The 18779-nt window shown below is 31.7% G+C and overlaps 1 protein-coding gene across 4 annotated transcripts in view; it reads right to left on the bottom strand.

Annotated features, from left to right (window-relative positions):
- Nucleotides 1-205: 205 nt before the first annotated feature.
- The window catches only part of LOC111403716, a 20322-nt gene continuing 1748 nt past the window's right edge, over nt 206-18779 (bottom strand). For 2 of the 4 annotated variants that reach the window (XM_023032318.1, XM_023032317.1), the window contains 7 exons: nt 9537-9664; nt 6122-6218; nt 5964-6041; nt 5654-5879; nt 5228-5451; nt 5056-5119; nt 206-486 (listed from right to left, as the gene is read on the bottom strand). In XM_023032318.1, the coding sequence (XP_022888086.1) occupies nt 5096-5119; nt 5228-5451; nt 5654-5879; nt 5964-6041; nt 6122-6218; nt 9537-9664 (777 nt within the window). In that variant the 3' untranslated portion in view covers nt 206-486; nt 5056-5095. Of the gene's footprint in view, nt 487-4357; nt 4427-5055; nt 5120-5227; nt 5452-5653; nt 5880-5963; nt 6042-6121; nt 6219-9536; nt 9665-18779 lie in introns of all 4 variants that reach the window. The other 2 variants (XR_002704517.1, XR_002704516.1) reach the window with 2 other exon arrangements.

Below are 18779 nucleotides of genomic sequence, written 5' to 3'. Positions count from 1 at the left end.
GATTGAATATTTATTAATTAAATAATAGATCTACCATAAATCGCATCAACTATATATTAAAAGTGTTTCTGTCCAAAGTCAATTGGACATAAGGCATAACACTTACACCCAACACAACAAACCAGGCGTTAGCTGTAGTTTTGGACTGCCGTGGCCTCAACAATCCAACTTAATTTGACCCCTCTAGTTAAACATAACAGAATTGGAAAGAAACGAAAAATAGACTGATTATCTACTAACTTGTTATACTTGCACGACTACTCATTCTCAAAACAAATAAAATCAATATTTCCTATAATGAAATGGACCCGCATTAATTGAAATAACTGGCCCCATAATAGAAATAAATCACATTTACATGAAATGAGTAAGAATTCTGAATCGAAAGAGCAAGTTACATTTATTTACTGATTTTCCTGAACACGCCTCCACCAAGGGTGATGCACTTTTCTCAAGTCAACCACTAGTGGCTTCCTCAGAACTCTCCTACATTTTCCAAAATCAAATTTTCATTAACCGACTAGTATATTAGAGTTATAACATAGACACATGAAATGGATAACCAGACCAACAAACTACAGCGAGTATAAACTTGATAGCATATAATGGAAATGAATTCAGTTATTATCCTTGCATTATTGGCCTAAAAGATTATTAAATTTTTCATCATCTGGTACAACCTATTGGCGTTGCGTTGAGAAAAACCTTTTAGTCAACCACAGACATAATCTTAGCAAGACTTGTGCAGCTCAAACTCAGCAAGACATCTCAGTTTCCCAAATCCTTAATGGGTTATAGGTTCAAATGAACCAGTGTCTCATTTTTCAAACTCCAGTTAAGAGTTCCTGTATTTTTAATGTTCTGACAGTCTAATAACTTGAAAAACGTATATTCTCCAAAGGACATGTAAGACTAAGTCACCTAGCAGTTTTTCTAGCAAGCAAAGAGCAATGCTATTTGTACATAGCTCAAGGAGGTGTACAAGGTCTAGGCCAATTCCTATCAAAATGGTGCATCTCTCAGTAAAGGGGCATGAAAGCACTCCTGCTAAGCTAAAGGGCATATAGATCAGCCCAGTTCTTCCATAAAAAAATAATAATAAAAAATAAATCTATAAACCATGCTATAATCACTCGAAAGTCTAATGGCGCAAATAAGACCAAGTTTGATTAACCGACTTCAACGAACTTATTTGAAAGCAAAACAGTTCATTCGACCACACCAAGAAAGACTAGTGCTGCTCCTTGCTTCCTCCTTTTTTTTACTGTTAAGCTATCCACCACTTTTAGTTATTGGGATAACCCACATACTCTCTTTCGAAATCAAGAAACTCTCACAATTTTTTTTCTCGCTTTCCTTTTCGAAGATACAAGAGCGAAACAACCAATCTATTGATATTGGAAGACCCGTGGCTGCTCATGTACCTTTATCTTTTAAGGCTCAAATGGAGGCTCGTTTACTTGTGTTTTTTCATATGATCTGATAAGGAACCCCTGAGGATAGATGAATAATTGTAGAAATTATAGAAATGCATTAATGGTAAGATGAATTACATGAATAAAGGAAATACAATCAGCCTTTCGAGAGGGATATACTCTCCACCATATAGTTTTCACTCACTAATTTGCATGCCTATTCTCCACCAACTCGTACCTATTTATAAGCTACTTGTAATCGATTTTCCCTTTCCATTCTACCCCTCTAACAGAGTTTGTTGTAGCCCCATTCTTCACCAATCTTCTTGATCCTTCTAGAATATGTTTATTTAATTGGGCCTATCAATTACCCGTCGCTCCAAAAATCCACCTTGTCCTCAAAGTGGAAATGTGGTTCAATTTCGAAATTCAAAATTCCATATAACCGAACCATTTTTTTGGTAAGAATCCTCACTAAGGCAAATATCAAAATGGATCCAAAAGCAATTAAAAAGTTTCGGTGATGACCACCTACACTTAGAATGTTATCTATACAAATCCCATAACCATTCACACCCTTTTGCGGGTTTTCCAAAAAATGAACCCAACTAATCAGAATACAAAAGTGCATAGTACCACAATTGATCAGCTTCGCGATCTCTTCTTCTTGTACAATATGCCCTTTTATGGTCTTTTACGCCCTTAATCCAAACACCAAATCAATTAAAAATCCCAATTTATCACCAACCTCTTCATCGGAACCTATTGCTTTCAGTCGCACTTGTCGACCGTGACTTCACTGTCTGGCTCCTTCTCCCGTTCTCTAATAACCAAAACTTGCAACTCTTTATTCCTACACCGATGCCCAATTGTGAATTTGTCACGACAGTGATACCATAGCCCCTTTTCTCCCTTAGTTTGGATCCTTGTGTCTGTTAGTAGCTTGTAGGGGATGGTTGATTTAGGAAAAAGGTTTGGTCCATTTGTACAAGCTGGGATAAGGCTTATAGGAACTGTTGGTTTGTTTAATGGGCTAGTGAATTGAGGTGGGTTTGGGCTAGAATATGTTATTCATTTGGGTTTAATTGGGCTAGAATTCCATTGGCTCATTTTGGTTATAAGATTTCCATCCTCTTATCTTTTCGGCCTCCTTAAAGATTTGCTCTAAGCCCAAAGGTCTTGGTGGAATTCGGCCCTTACCTCAGGTTTTAACCCATTTTAGAAACTGTATTCCAAAACCTCCTCCGATACTCCATTCAACTATGAAACTAGAGTTTCGAACCATTGGTTGTAATCTCTTCCTGTGGTGCTTTGCCAGGTCGGCAGAATTTGGGTGCTTAGAGATCCATCCTGTAAAGGGCGAAACCTCTGCAGCAATCAAACCTTCGCTTCTTCCCACTTCATCGGCTTGTCTTTCCTCCCACTTGAACCACGCAATCATCTCACCATCAAAACCCACCGCGACGGCTTCAATTTTTTCCTCCTCCATCATCCGATTGATGCCGAAATATCTTTCCACATGAAAAACCCACCCATCCAGGTCAGATTCGTCGAAGATTGGCATATCCAACCACCTTATACGACTCCCATCTCCAATCCTCTACCGAACTGCCTCCTTTATACTGGCTATCATTTGGTCTGAATTGGGATAGTCTAGCTTCATCACAAGTTGCTAGCGTTTTCTCCGTAGCCAACCCCTTTTCTTTACAATCCCTCTCCTGGTCCAAAGATGTAGTAGAGCATCCAACTTCTCCAGCATGCCTGAGTATATTAGTTGGAACTCTGCTAGCAATGATTCTAGGCCAGTTTGAAGCTCTTGGTGGTTGCTATCTACTTTCTTCTCTAAATCATTCACCGTCAATAAGAGTCATCGTGTGGTGAGTTGATTTGGATGCTCTGACACCACTTTGATAAGGACCCCCTGGGGATAGATGAATAATTGTAGAAATTACAAAAATGTATTAATGGTAAGATGAATTACAGGAATAAACGAAATACAATCAGCCTTTTGAGAGAGCTGTGCTCTCCACCATATAGTTTTCACTCACTAGTTTGCATGCCTATTCTCCTCCAACTCTTACCTATTTATAAGCTACTTGTAACAGATTTTCCCTTTCCATTCTACCTCTCTAACAGAGTTTGTTGCAGCCCCATTCTTCACCAATCTTCTTGATCCTTCTAGAATATGTTTATTTAATTAGGGCCTATTGAGGATCCCATTTCCGTACAACTCTCGAATCCTCATCAGAAGGAAAGGCAATGTGGGCAGACGTTGCTCCTTACCTGGTCAGTCTCAAGGGCTTGCCTGAGCTTTAATCGATATTACCTACCTCGTCTATCTGCATTGCATTACTTTTTTCCTCAATAGCAAGCAGTACCAATTCTAGACCTACTTTTATCTCTTCCATGTCATCATCATGTACACCATTGTGTAGATCATTATGTACAAATAGAATTAATTAGTTCATTATTATCATTCGACCTCAAATAAGAAAGAATCATGCATTATAATTGAGGAAGCTTCATAGTAGAAACCTATGTTAGATGTAGTTTCTAAACACATTGTTTGATGGAAGATCATGAATAACAACTAGTGATGAAGACTTTAGAAACACAAGATAAATCATTTAGATTGGTATTCATGACCATTAAGATGCTATTCCAGAACTTTCACAGAACGAATTTATCATGAGCAAGATGATGTTATACAAGCTGACTGTATTGTGCTTAGTTGTTAAATCAGGCTCAGCTTAATAAGTCAAACCAGAAACGATACGAATCAAACAATCTATAATTGATCATTCTTTAATCCGATGGTATATCTTCTTTCAATAGAAATTTGCATCAAAGCAAATACTAAATGAATTTTTCTTTTAATAAGAGAAGTTTTAAAAACCAAATCCTATGGATCATTTGCAAAAAGCATTGTTCTAAATACTCACCTAGGCGAATCTTGGCATTGCCGCCTAGCCACACTTAAAAGCTTTTAGAACACTGGCAAAAAGAAAGTCCTTGACAAAGTAAAATTAAGACAGGTCTTCCCAATTTCATACTCAAGAGTTTGACATCAGATCAATCCCATGTGCTAAAGGGCAGATGATATTTATTACATGTCCTAATAGATCCAAGTTGTATATTTATGAAAGAAGGAATTTTAATTGTTAATGGAAGATCTGAGCTTTAAATTATACCCTCAATAAGTCATGATATTGCTCTGTTTTATACATAAGTAGAAACTTGGGTAAAAATATAATTGACAATGAAAAATAAAAAATTAATAGATAAAATCCATGAGTTTTATCAGGATTAGCTCATAAGTTATAACATAAAATATTAAAGCAGTTTAGCCCTTGTTTGAGCCACATTATTTTCATAAAAATGAATTTTTGAACAGTGTATAAGTGGAAAATGTGTGGTTCAAAATAAAGAAAAGTTATGCATTTGCGTGTAATATTATTTTATTAAAGAATGTGTGGTTGAAATAATGTCAAATCACTGTTTAAGAATGTATTTTTTCTAAATAATGTGGATCAAATAGGGCCTTAAGTTATTTTCATTAACTAGATGGTAGGAGACATTATTTTCTACAGATATCATTAAAGTTAACTGGTTCCAAAGTACAAGGCGGAGGTGGAAGTACCTTTTTAGATCAGAAATTTCCCCAGATATGCTCCAGTGTATCAATTAGGATTTAAGACAACATGCTGGAAAAGGAAAAGAACAGAAAACAGATACAAGATGAAATCTAAAACAGGTAAAGCAAATAAAATTCAACCATCATATACCATTCATTCAAAGAATACAGTTGGTACCTTGATTTGCGTCCTATTATAAGTGTAAGTGATGTGCACTAATCCATCACTGGCTTGGATAACAGCTGGATAAGAAAATTCCATCCCCGAAGTCTCCTCCAGTGTGACAACATCGTGCCACGAGTCTCCACCGTCTGAAGAGAGAGCAACTTTAAGCACACCCCTGGAGATTGTATTATAAGCAAGTACAAGACGGCCATCCTTCAGCTTAACCCCATCGATTCCTGTCAACCAATTTCAATTCATGAAATTACAGGAAAGATTCATAAGTACTTCCATAGTATAACTTTTTGTCCTACAGCCGCCCAATTAATAACATTGTAAAGATGTCTTTAATAGAACTTTGAAAAAACACTTTTTTTCTGCCATTTAGGAGACAAAACATATAAGCCCTCAATTTAGAAATAGTTCGTTTCAGTTCACAACCTGAATTTGGATTTGGCAATTCTGTTGGCCTTGCATAATCCCAGGTATGTCCACCATCACTGGATTCTGACTTGCATATTCTATTAATTCCGTCAAAGGATCTCAGAAGTACACGAATGGTCCCATTGGCAGTCTGGTAAGGAACTGGTTGAATCACACTAAGAGACTTATCCTTAATGTATATTGGGCCATACTTTCTCCATGACCTACCCAAGTCTGCAGTTATCTGTTTCACAAAATTACGAATCTTGAGTCAGTCAATAGTCATTTTTTCTCCTTTAAGCAGTCTGAGGCTGGATCTGAGTACAACCTCCATCCATGCACCCCAAGAATTCCAGCTCTCAACAGAAGATCCGCAAAGCAAGTCACCATTTTCTATCAAAATAGGCTGAGGAAGATAATTAAGTATAAGTAACATTAGTATCACCTCAAGTCTAATGAAACGGACATGAATGAATAAAGCTATACCTTGTTCTTAATTGGTCCTAGTATACCAGGTGGAAGCTGTTCTCTTTCTGACCAGGTGACTCCACCATCATACGATCGCTTCATGCATCCACTCCATCTAAGTTAGAAGATAGTAGCATGATGAAGTTAGAAAAAATTTATACGTAGATTTGACATCTTAAAGAGAACCTGATTTTCTCCAGACCTCTGTTCTACAAATAAGCTCAACCACTTTTTTAATCAACACAACATTATAGGACACTAGCTATATACCTCCTCATAATGTAAGAGCATCTCCAATAGTGCTCCTTATTTTAAAGAACATCTTCTATAATATAAAGAGCATCTCAAGGAATTCTAAAAAATAAAGAGTCAAAACATTTTACAGTTCTCCAAGAACACTCTCGATATTCATTTATTAATATGCATTTTCCCATAAGCAACATTTTCATCCTTTTCCCAATTTTTTAAGAATTTCCTCTTTTTTATTTCACTTCCCTCTTTTTTATATGAAGAAATCAAAGAAACAAACAACAAAAATGTGCAATAATAAACAAAACATTGTCTAAGAGTGTATTGGCTCAATACATTTGGAAAATCAAATCCACTATTATTTTAATTTTTGAAGGTAAAGAGTGTATTGGACACCTCAAAAATAGATTTTACTCTCTAAAACAGAGAAAATGACGCTAAAATGAAGCCTACTCAAGATGATCCATCTTGCTCTTTTATATTTAACTGCTGAAAGAATTTCAACAAAAACTACAAGATATCATAGGTTCTCGAATTTTTTAATTTTATCCAATCTATCAAGATCACAAATCAATCTTAACATCATTGTTCTTGAAAATTAGCGCTTGTTAGTTTTTTTGGGGGGGAACTAGTTTTAGGTTATTTAAAAAAATTCAAAACCTGTGAAGTGTAATTTAGGTTGTATTTCTCAACCCAACAAATCGATAATTTTGGAATTTCTCAAATTTTCTCCTAATTTTACCTTCTCTAAAACAATTATTTCCAACTCACATATTTTATTCAAAATTGATGGATGTCATTTCTTAAAAAGTATTTTAAATAGTCACTTACAATAAAAAAAAACAATTATACATATAAAAAAAATATTGCTTATAATAAAAATACAATAACCAAAAAAATTATGTATAACAAAAAAATTTACTTTATAATTAAAAAAATTGACTTACACGTAGAAAATCGCTTATTAGATGGTATTTTCTTATTCCTAAACAAGTCTCTTTCATCCTTTTAGGTTTACGCTCTACTTCGGGTAAAGATTAGCCCGATTTTGATTTACTCGTATAGGACAAATCTTCCTATTAACATTTCTTTTTGTTACTTTTTTTTATTAAATCATTTCATACCTTCCACCAAGTATTTAGTTTAAGATTCCCTACGTGTAAAAAAAAATTAACTAATAAGCAAAATATCACTCACGGGTATAAAAATATTAACATAACAAATTAAAAATTGGAAATTTAACTAAGTTCGAAAAAATGAATATCATCTCTTAAGAAGTATTTAGCAGAAGAGTAAATTTACATACTCTACGAAATTAGTTTCACAAATATATTCGTTTTCCTTCATCCTATAATCAAATAGAAAATGATTGGCAAGCAAGAGTTTATTCAATGTAACAATAATTAGTTCAAATTAAGGTTAGTCAATACACAATAAAAAATGATTTGGTAAACTATGGAAAGTCATATTGAATGGTAAGAAGTGAGAAACACATTTACTCCATATTGTTTACATATACCTACCTTTATATACAAGCATCTATGTAATTTATTCTTCAAAAAAAATAAAATAAAAATATCAAAATCCCTGGATAATAAACTCCCATGAATAGGTTGGACTGTTTTAAAAATCAATACTAAAAATACCTAAAGTCTAACCTCTCACAAATGCTCAAAATCAGTCATTTAAAAACCTAAAAATCGATTCCCAAAATGGGGCCCAAATAGTTTATAAAGTGGAATAGCAAGAGAGATAGCAGTGGACCCACGAAATGTATGGACAACAACGAGTAGAAGTTATAAATGTAGATTGAAATTAATGTTTGACTTTGTCTAAATTTATAAATTATTTTAAAAATTTGTATCCAAATGGAGGCTGTATTACATCATTAGGTCCTCCTTTATAATCAAACCTAAATATTTAAATAATCACTTTCTGGAAATGACTTCACTATTATTCTTATTATAACTATAATCACAATGACATTTTTCATGTATTCTATCTTAGGGTCTGTTCGGTAGTGATTATGTGAATTGATTTTTAGACCATTAGAGAGAAAAGTGAGTCCTACCCGTAAGAGAATAAGTCAAAAATAACGGCTGATATAGTAAAATAACGGGTAAAAATTTGCTACCAAACGGGAGCTTAGTTCTACTTCCCCTCTAAAGCATTTTTTTTTTTTTTAATAATGATCGTGGACGACTAATTCCACGGGATCATAAAGTTTGCAGTCGGGTACTCACTTCAGTGACCTTGAGGAGGCTCGAACTGGTGACCATTGGGGAGCAAACCCAAGGCCTGATCACTAAGCTACCCCTCAGGGTTCCCCTCTAAAGCAACATGTTTCAAAATGTTCTGCTAAAGTTCCAACTTATGATTTATTCCTTTCTAAGCCTCATCAAGAAAAGCTATATATGTCATTAATGAATAACATATCTTGGAACTTGTGGACCTGTGGTTGAGTTGCATTAGCTTTTGCTTTTTAAAACTTGCCATCCATATTTGATTCATAAGAAATATCACTCCTTGGCCATTGGTACGGGTTAAGCTATATGTTGCTGTCAAGAGTTCAATAATGACACTTGGTCAAAGCAAAAGATCTGCCTCCTTGAGGTATAAAGTTTCAATCTACCTTGTCAGAGTCGAGTTCTCTCAGTTGAAGAGAAATGATGGAGATAAAGATAGACTTTGGATTTTAAGAGAGTTTAATTCGAATTATGAGTGTTTCAATTAGATTAGGTTACTTTTAATATTTTAACAAAGTTCTAATTTATTAGAAGTTCTTGGATGTTAGCTTAGTTGCTCTATTTATAGATGGCTTATTCATGTAACAGGAATCCTTGATTTTTCTCTTCTTTGATCCCCTTTATTTTCTTATTGCTTTCTTATTCTTGTCAAATTGTTACGTTTCTGCATCGAGAACATTAATGCAAGACTAAAATAATAGGAATTATCTACTATTACCGCCACTAGATCTCACGCCTACGACTGTTGCTCCATCACACACATCTTTTAGTACGATTGCTATATCTAACATAAATTCTGTTTAACTGCCACCTACCACAGGACTTCCATGGGCAAGTATAATAGGAAGAATTTCAAAACTTAAATGAAAACACTGCTAATCACTATTAATCAGCAAAAAATAATAGCACAGACAGAGAAAACAGATTTGAGAACTTACTTCTGAACGTCTTGCCCAATTTTATAGAACAGAAGCAATTCGTTTGAGGGGTGTTTAAATAGCACTGGATTCCACATAGGAACATCAAGTTGTTCATCAGCGATGATAGGAGGGTGCCAGGAACCGTCCTGTTATTAATTTCAGTACGATAGCAAAAAATAACTATTTTTAGTTTGGGAACTTCAAATGTCCAAAAGAGATGGCATAAAGAGAGATTCTGAGAACTTGATTGCTACAGAGGATATAAAAATGGAAAGCACTGATCGCATAAATGATGCTGAAGCTGAAATGTCAGCATCATAATCAGGCCACCTAAGTCCTAACAACCACCTCATTTGCCCCCCCCCCCCAAAAAAGCCAGTTCGTATCTGCTAAATAAAAAACTTGGAATGAATACAGTAAATTCTGGCAAGAATATATATAATTCTGGCTGTTGTAGATGGCTGTTTTAATGAGATGTTTTGTTTAAACTTTTAACTTTTAATAACTTTAATCCTACTCAGTACTCTCCTTAGTTTTCTATAACTCTTTCTTAAGAATCATATATAAATCCCCTTTTTTTTTTTTCATTTAAATTTTCACCACCTATGACATATAAACTTGAACCTGATTCCTTTTTATAAGGTCACCCATGGCACTCCCTTATAAAATTCTTAGATTTATTTTTTCCCTTTTCCCAACATCTCTAGAAAATATCAAAAGACTCACTCCGGCCAAAAGTTTTCATTCATCTGGGTCACTCAGGATTAACCTAAAAACAGTATGGCTTCTAGAAATCAAGTTATGCTTTTATTATATGCATAGGATGAAATGAAGAACATAACAAATATTTACTTAAACATAATAACATAAACATAAAAAATTAAAACATAAATCAGAGATTTATAAATTCATTTTTAAAAAGGTTTACAACTAAGGATTTCCCTTTCGGGAAGTCCCTAAAGTTCTAAAATAAATTTAAAGGAATACAAAAATACCTTAAATATTCACAAGGATGATTCAACTATACAATATTTTTTGGATTGAGAATTTTTCTGGAGGAAAGGTTTCAAAGGATTTTTTAAATAGCAGAAAGTACACAGGTTGTAAACTTCTGCCTAAACCAAATGAAACTTGTTCCTTAAATAGAAAAATTCTAGGGAGCAAAAAAGTCTATACTACCCTTGAGGAAGGCACACGCTTCACCGAGAAACTTCTGGCCAATTCAAGATTTGACAAGTGGAAAGAAAAGTTTCTACTTTTGCTAAATTTTCTAAAGGTCTACAGTTGGGAATCTTAAAATTTCCACAACTTTACACAAAAGTCTAACAAAATATCCCGACATCTTTCAACAATAATGAATACAAAATCAAAAGGTCTATAGTATTGTGATAAGAATCTTCAGCTTTTTCTTCTTTTCTTCTTTCACTTTTGTCTTGTTCTGCATTATTGAGTCTTTATCTTGTATCAAGATTGTGGCGTGGCACTGATGAAAATGACATTCCACTGTCTGAATTATTGTATCCTTCTTCCTTTGGATCTTCTTTTTCATCTGAAAGTCTGGAATTACTGGCTTCATCTTTTTTTTTTTGTTCTGGGCATTCTGAAATTTCTTTCTCTACTTCATGATTCTTTTTTAACATTGTCTCGAATGCCTGATTAACTGCTTCTCTGATTTGTTCTTTCAATCCTTCATCATTTTTCTTCTTTTTAATCTTTTTCTTTTTTCTAGAAGAAGTTCCTTCATCTTTTTTGGATTGTTTTTGAAATTCTTCAATTTTTTCAAAAATCTTTTCTAAAGAGACAGTATCTGGATTAGGGTCTTGTGATTCTTGAAAGAATAAACAGTCTTGGCTATCTTGGGCTACCGTTTTTTCTTTTCCTTTACTAGACTGAATTTTTTGGGTTTGTGAAAATTCTGGGTTATTTGAAAAATATTCTTGAGAAAAATGGTCTGGTGGACTATATTTGACTGAGTAATCAAATTTTTCACTGGGCTGTCCTAAAAGATCCCAGATTTCCTTACCCTTTTCTGTAGCAGATTTATCAGTCTGCTGAGTCTGATTTTCTAGTTTAGTAGAGGAATCAACAGCCCCCTGAGTCTGTTGGGCTTTTGGTAAGTCCACAACCTTTAACGGATTTGATAAGTCTTTACCAGCTACCGTTTGGGCTGAACTAGCTATGGACTTCTTGGGCTCTATAGTACCTGTTGGATAATGGACTTTTAGATCCAAAATTTCTTTTTCCAATTGAGCCACTTTCTTTTGGAGTTGAGTTCTTTCTAGTGAAAGATTCTGGTTGGTTTCATTGATAACTTTATAATTTCTCTGCATACATTCACAATGTTGGCAGAAAATATTCTGGTCTTTACTTGGAGAGAAATCTAATGGAGGGTCTGAATAATTTTTTAAAGAAGGAGATAAGTAAAAATTTATTCCTATTTGTTGTCTTGCAACATCTAGTGCTTCTTGAAAATTTGTAAAACCTTTGTAAAGAGGGTCTGGAAAATTTTTAATGCAGTCTAAAACTTCTATCCAAGAATGGAAAATTCCTGGAGTTTTTCCTTTAATAACAACATAAAATTTAAATCTTTGCTTGTTCTGACTAAAGTGTTCTGACAATGCATTCATACATGCAAGAAAATATTTCTGATCTTTTGGATTCTTATTATAGGAAATCCATAAATTGTCTAAAATACATTTCTCTTCTCTAGATAAAGATATATGCAGTAAGATTTTAAAAGAAATATTACTATTAGGAAAAACTATGAGTTCTTGGTTTCCAAACCTTAGTCTGTCTTGTAACATTGGTCTGTTCTGGTTAAATGGAGTCTGTGGTAGTAATCTTGATGCAAATGAATTCCCAGGTGGAATTCCTGATCTTATAGGCCTTGGTCTTGTTATCTGTATAGCAGAATTATGTTTAAAAAATTCAATAATTTCTATTTATTATTATTCTACTTAATATGTCTGCTACTTTATTATCAATACCTTTGATATGCTCAAATTCTATATTGATTCCTGTATTTGTAATTCTTTTTGAATCTATTTTCATTTCAAAATCAAGTTCGTCTAGAATTAATAGATGAAGAATATGATAGAATAATTTATCTAAAAGAATTAGGAATAAATTTAGATAATAAAGAACTGTTGGAATTAGAAGATCAAATGTATCTTAATAAGAAAATTATAGAATCTGAATATTTATATTATGATCAAGAACAAAATATAAGAATAGGAACTATTAAAGAAAATAATAATTCAAATAATTCAGATTTTAGTTATATAAAAGAACTTATGGAAGATTCAAATACATATAGAACTTTTAGTGACAGTCCTTTTGATAGAACAGTTAAATATGAAACAATGGTCTATAGTGGAGGATTTCCTCTAAGAGGAGCTTATCCTTTATATAATAATACAGAAGGAAAATACATAGCAAGAGGAAGTGAAAGACACTTAGAAAAGAAAATAGAATTCCAATCAGACCATAAAGCACAAATTTTAAATATTACAGCACATGACCCACAGACATGGAATAATGTAATAGATGTATGGAAAAACACTATAATAGGACACTATATTAGAAATTTTCAAGAAATGGAAGCTTTACATATGTATAGATATTTAGAAACATTCTTAGGAGAAAGTGTAAAAGCTATGTGGAAAGCATTTAAATTAGAAAAGAAACAAGAATTTGAACAATTAATCAGTATGGGAAGTAATCCTTATAATTTTGTTAATAAAATACAAATCTTAATAACAGGAGCAGATCCAAATTCAGGACTCATGAGTATACAAAGAAAAGCTACGAGAGATTTAGAACAACTTAGTCTTTATAAATGGACTAAAGGAAGATATGTTAAGAACTTTTTAAATGAGTATCATTACTTAACTTCAATATCAGGAAATACATTTAATCAAGAAATAGGAAATAAATTATTTCATAAATTAACAGGACCATTAGGATTAGAAATCACAGATAAATGGAATAATTTACCAGCAGTAAAAGAAGAACTAGAAAAACAATGGAGTATAGGACAAAGAATACAACATGTAATAAGATGCTTAGAAGATAAATGTGTAGAATTACAAATTCAAAAACAACTTAAAAAGACAGATTATAAATTTTGTAAAGATATTTTTACCCCACAAACTTATGGAGCCTCTAGTTTAAGAAAAAATAAGTATAGTAATAAAGAAAGAAAGAATAAAAGATCTTTTAAGAAAAGATATTTTCTTAGAAAATCTAATAAAAGAAAACCATACTTAGATAAAAAAGGCATGTTAGAAAATTCAAACCAGAAAGAACTTATAAAAATAGACTTAGTTGTTATGTATGTAATAGTAATGAACATTTAACTAAGACTTGTCCAAAAAGAATAAATAATTATGATAAAAAGAGTACATTAATAGAATGCACTAATGAAGACTTAATACAATTAGATGAATATATCTCAGATAAAGAATCTATTTACAGTATTATATCAATAGAAGATAAAAATTTAGAAGAAAATAAAGAATCTGATTATGAAATAATAGATGAATTCTCTAATATAAGATTACAAGAAGAATCAAAATCGGAAGAAGAATTAAACTTAATGAACAATGTAATTATAGAATGTCTACATAATTGGCAAAAATATAAAGGAGCAGATAATATAGCTTGTTACTTGTGTAATTGGTACCCAGTAAGAAAGCTTAGAGCTAAATGTTTAAAATGTTATAAAGAAGCATGTATAAAATGCTTAGAAGAAAAGAATCTTATAAAAAAATAAGAAGTTAATTCAGAAATTTTAAAAGAAAAAATTGAAATATCAGAAATAAAAATTCTCAGAAAAAGAATTGAAAGCCTAGAAGAAATGCAAAAATTTATAATAAACAAGATAAAAATGTTAGAATATAATAATAAAGGAAAAACAATAGAAATAGAAGAACATAGTCAAGGTATAGAATACAAAGAAAAAGAATATGTTCAGGTAATATGTAATCCAGAAAAACTTAAAAGTATTAAGGTAAAATGTTATATAAGAATAGGACAATATGAAATAAAATGTTTAGAATTAATAGACTCAGGATGTAGTAATTGTATAATTAATAAAAAATTAATTCCAGAACAATATATAATATACTCAGATAAACCAATAGAAGCACAACAAATGGATGGAGAATTTTATACTTATAAAGAATTATTACAATCAAATAGTAAGATCAGTTTTGAGACAAACTGTGGTAGAAGTATAGAATATACTTTACCAAAAGAATCAGTTTGGGTTAGACCTTTAATTATTAAAGATACAGATTTTAATATAGGATTAAGTTTTTTATTAAAAGATAATAGAAGTGTTACAATTACTAAAGACTTTTTACATTTACAAAAACATACCTTATTTACACCAACACAGACTACCTATTTCCCATCAGAGTGCATAGAGAAGCGTGGTGGAAGTAGTAGTAATAACTGTAAGTGTGAAAAAGAAAGAGAATGTCAATTAATAGAAGAAGACAATTTAAAAGAAGATGAATTAGATAATTTAGAGGATGAATTAGAAAACATAGATTTTGGAATTATAGAATTAATTGATAATGAAAAGATTTATGATATGTTAATAACAGAACAAGAAATAGAAATTTTAATTTCTAGACTAGAAAAGATGGAAATAATAGGAGAAAATGTTTTAAAATATTGGGAAAAAGATAAAATCTTATGTGAATTAAAAATTAAAAACCCAGAATATATAATTAAAATTAAGAATATTGAAGCCACAAATCTAGATCTAGAAGATTTTAAAATACATATAAAAGAACTCTTAGAATTAGGAGTTATTAGAAAATCAGATAGTTCTCATAGATCAGCAGCCTTTATAGTCAGAAAACATTCAGAGAAATTGTTAGAGGAAAAAGTAGAATGGTAATTAATTATAAAAGACTTAACGATAATACTATAGATAATGCCTATAATATACCAGACAAAACAGTGCTAATAAATAAAATACAAGACTGTAAAATTTTTACTAAATTTGATTTAAAGTCAGGATTTTGGCAAATAAAAATGTATCCAGAAAGTATTAAATGGACAGCTTTTACCTGCCCAGAAGGACATTTTGAATGGCTTGTAATGCCATTTGGAATTAAGAATGCACCAAGTATTTTCCAAAGAAAAATGGAAAGCATTTTTAATAAACATAGTAAATTTGTAATAGTATACATAGATGATATTTTAGTATTTAGTAAAAATAAACAAGAACATAAAGGACACTTACAAATAGTATTTTCAGAATTTATTAAACATGGTTTAATAATTAGTAAGAAGAAAATGACTTTATTTAAGGAATTTATAGACTTTTTAGAAGTTAATATAGTAAAAGGTAAAATAAAGTTACAACCTCATATTGCTAAGAAAGCTTTAGAATTTCCAGACAAACTAGAAGATTTAAAACAAATCCAAAAATTTTTAGGATTAGTAAATTATGCTAGACCATTTATAAAAGATTTAGGAAAAATAGCAGGACCTTTATATGCAAAAATATCTCCTACAGGACAAAGATTCTTTAACCAAGAAGATATAAAACTAGTCCAACAAATAAAAGAAAAAATAAAAATTTTGCCAGAATTAGCTATGCCATTAAAATCAGAATATTTAATTATAGAGACAGATGGAAGTATGATAGGATGGGAGCTATATAAATATGCAAACCCAATAAATATACTGATAAAAGTACAGAAAGAATTTGTAGGTATAACAGTGAAAATTATAAGGAGAAAGGAAATTTAAGTAGTATAAATGCAGAATTATTAGCTATTAATTATGCATTAGATAGTTCTGAACTATTTATTATATCTAAGAAAGAAATAACCATAAGAACAGACTATGTAGCTATAATTTCTTTTGTCAATAAAATGAAAATAGATTCAAAAAAAAGTAGTAGAAGAAGATGGTTAAATTTTATAGATAGAATTACAAATACAGGAATCAATATAAAATTTGAGCATATCAAAGGTAGTGATAATAAAGTAGCAGACATATTAAGTAGAATAATAATAGATAGAAATTATTAAATTTATTTAACATATTTCTGCTATACAGATGACAAGACCAAGGCCTATAAGACCAGGAATTCCACCTGGGAATTCATTTGCATCAAGATTACTATCACAGACTCCATTTAACCAGAACAGACCAATGTTACAAGACAGACTAAGGTTTGGAAACCAAGAACTCATAGTTTTTCCTAATAGTAATATTTCTTTTAAAATCTTACCGCATATATCTTTATCTAGAGAAGAGAAATGTATTTTAGACAATTTATGGATTTCCTATAATAAGAATCCAAAAGATCAGAAATATTTTCTTGCATGTATGAATGCATTGTCAGAACACTTTAGTCAGAACAAGCAAATATTTAAATTTTATGTTGTTATTAAAGGAAAAACTCCAAGAATTTTCCATTCTTGGATAGAAATTTTAGACTGCATTAAAAATTTTCCAGACCCTCTTTACAAAGGTTTTACAAATTTTCAAGAAGCACTAGATGTTGCAAGACAACAAATAGGAATAAATTTTTACTTATCTCCTTCTTTAAAAAATTATTCAGACCCTCCATTAGATTTCTCTCCAAGTAAAGACCAAAATATTTTCTGCCAACATTGTGAATGTATGCAGAGAAATTATAAAGTTATCAATGAAGCCAACCAAAATCTTTCACTAGAAAGAATCCAACTCCAAAAGAAAGTGGCTCAATTGGAAAAAGAAATTTTGGAACTAAAAGTCCATTATCCAACAGGTACTATGGAGCCCAAGAAAACCATAGCTAGTCCAGCCCAAACGGTAGCTGGTAAAGACTTATCAAATCCGTTAAAGGTTGTGGACTTACCAAAAGCCCAACAGACTCAGGGGACTATTGATTCCTCTACTAAACTAGAAAATCAGACTCAGCAGACTGATAAATCTACTACAGAAAAGGGTAAGAAAATCTGGGATCTTTTAGGACAGCCCAGTGGAAAATTTGATTACTTAGTCAAATATAGTCCACCAGACCATTTTTCTCCAGAACATTTTTCAAATAACCCAGAATTTTCACAAACCCAAGAAATTCAGTCTAGTAAAGGAAAAGAAAAAACGGTAGCCCAAGATAGCCAAGACTGTTTATTCTTTCAAGAATCACAAGACCCTAATCCAGATACTGTCTCTTTAGAAAAGATTTTTGAAAAAATTGAAAAATTTCAAAAGCAATCCAAAAAAGATGAAGGAACTTCTTCTAGAAAAAAGAAAAAGATTAAAAAGAAGAAAAATGATGAAGGATTGAAAGAACAAATCAGAGAAGCAGTTAATCAGGCATTCGAGACAATGTTAAAAAAGAATCATGAAGTAGAGAAAGAAATTTCAGAATGTCCAGAACAAAAAGAAAAAGATGAAGCCAGTAATTTCAGACTTTCAGATGAAGAAGATCCACAGGAAAAAGGATACAATAATTCAGACAGTGGAATGTCATTTTCATCAGTGGCACGCCACAATCTTGATACAAGATAAAGACTCTCAATAATGCAGAACAAGACAAAAGTGAAAGAAGAAAAGAAGAAAAAGCTGAAGATTCTTATCACAATACTATAGACCTTTTGATTTTGTATTCATTATTGTTGAAAGATGTCGGGATATTTTGTTAGACTTTTGTGTAAAGTTGTGGAAATTTTAAGATTCCCAACTGTAGACCTTTAGAAAATTTAACAAAAGTAGAAACTTTTCTTTCCACTTGTCAAATCTTGAATTGGCCAGAAGTTTCTCGGTGAAACGTGTTCCTTCCTCAAGTGTAGTATAGACTTTTTTGCTCTCTAGAATTTTTCTATTTAAAGAACAAGTTTCATTTGGTTTAGGCAGAAGTTTATAACCTGTGTACTCTCTGCTATCTAAAAAATCCTTTGAAACCTTTCCTCCAGAAAAATTCTCAATCCAAAAAACATCGTATAGTTGAATCATCCTTGTGAATATTTAAGGTATTTTTGTATTCCTTTAAATTTATTTTAGAACTTTAGGGACTTCCCGAAAGGGAAATCCTTAGTTGTAAACCTTTTTAAAGATGAATTTATAAATCCCTGATTTATGTTTTAATTTTTTATGTTTATGTTATTATGTTTAAGTAAATATTTGTTCTGTTCTTCATTTCATCCTATGCATATAATAAAAGCATAACTTGATTTCTAGAAGCCATACTGTTTTTAAGTTAATCCTGAGTGACCCAGATGAATGAAAACTTTTGGCCGGAGTGAG

Source organism: Olea europaea, chromosome 11, assembly GCF_002742605.1.
Source record: "Olea europaea var. sylvestris chromosome 11, O_europaea_v1, whole genome shotgun sequence".
Classification (NCBI taxonomy): domain Eukaryota; kingdom Viridiplantae; phylum Streptophyta; class Magnoliopsida; order Lamiales; family Oleaceae; genus Olea; species Olea europaea.
The sequence above is the reverse complement of the archived record's forward strand: the minus strand, read 5'-3'. Positions and strand labels throughout refer to the sequence as shown.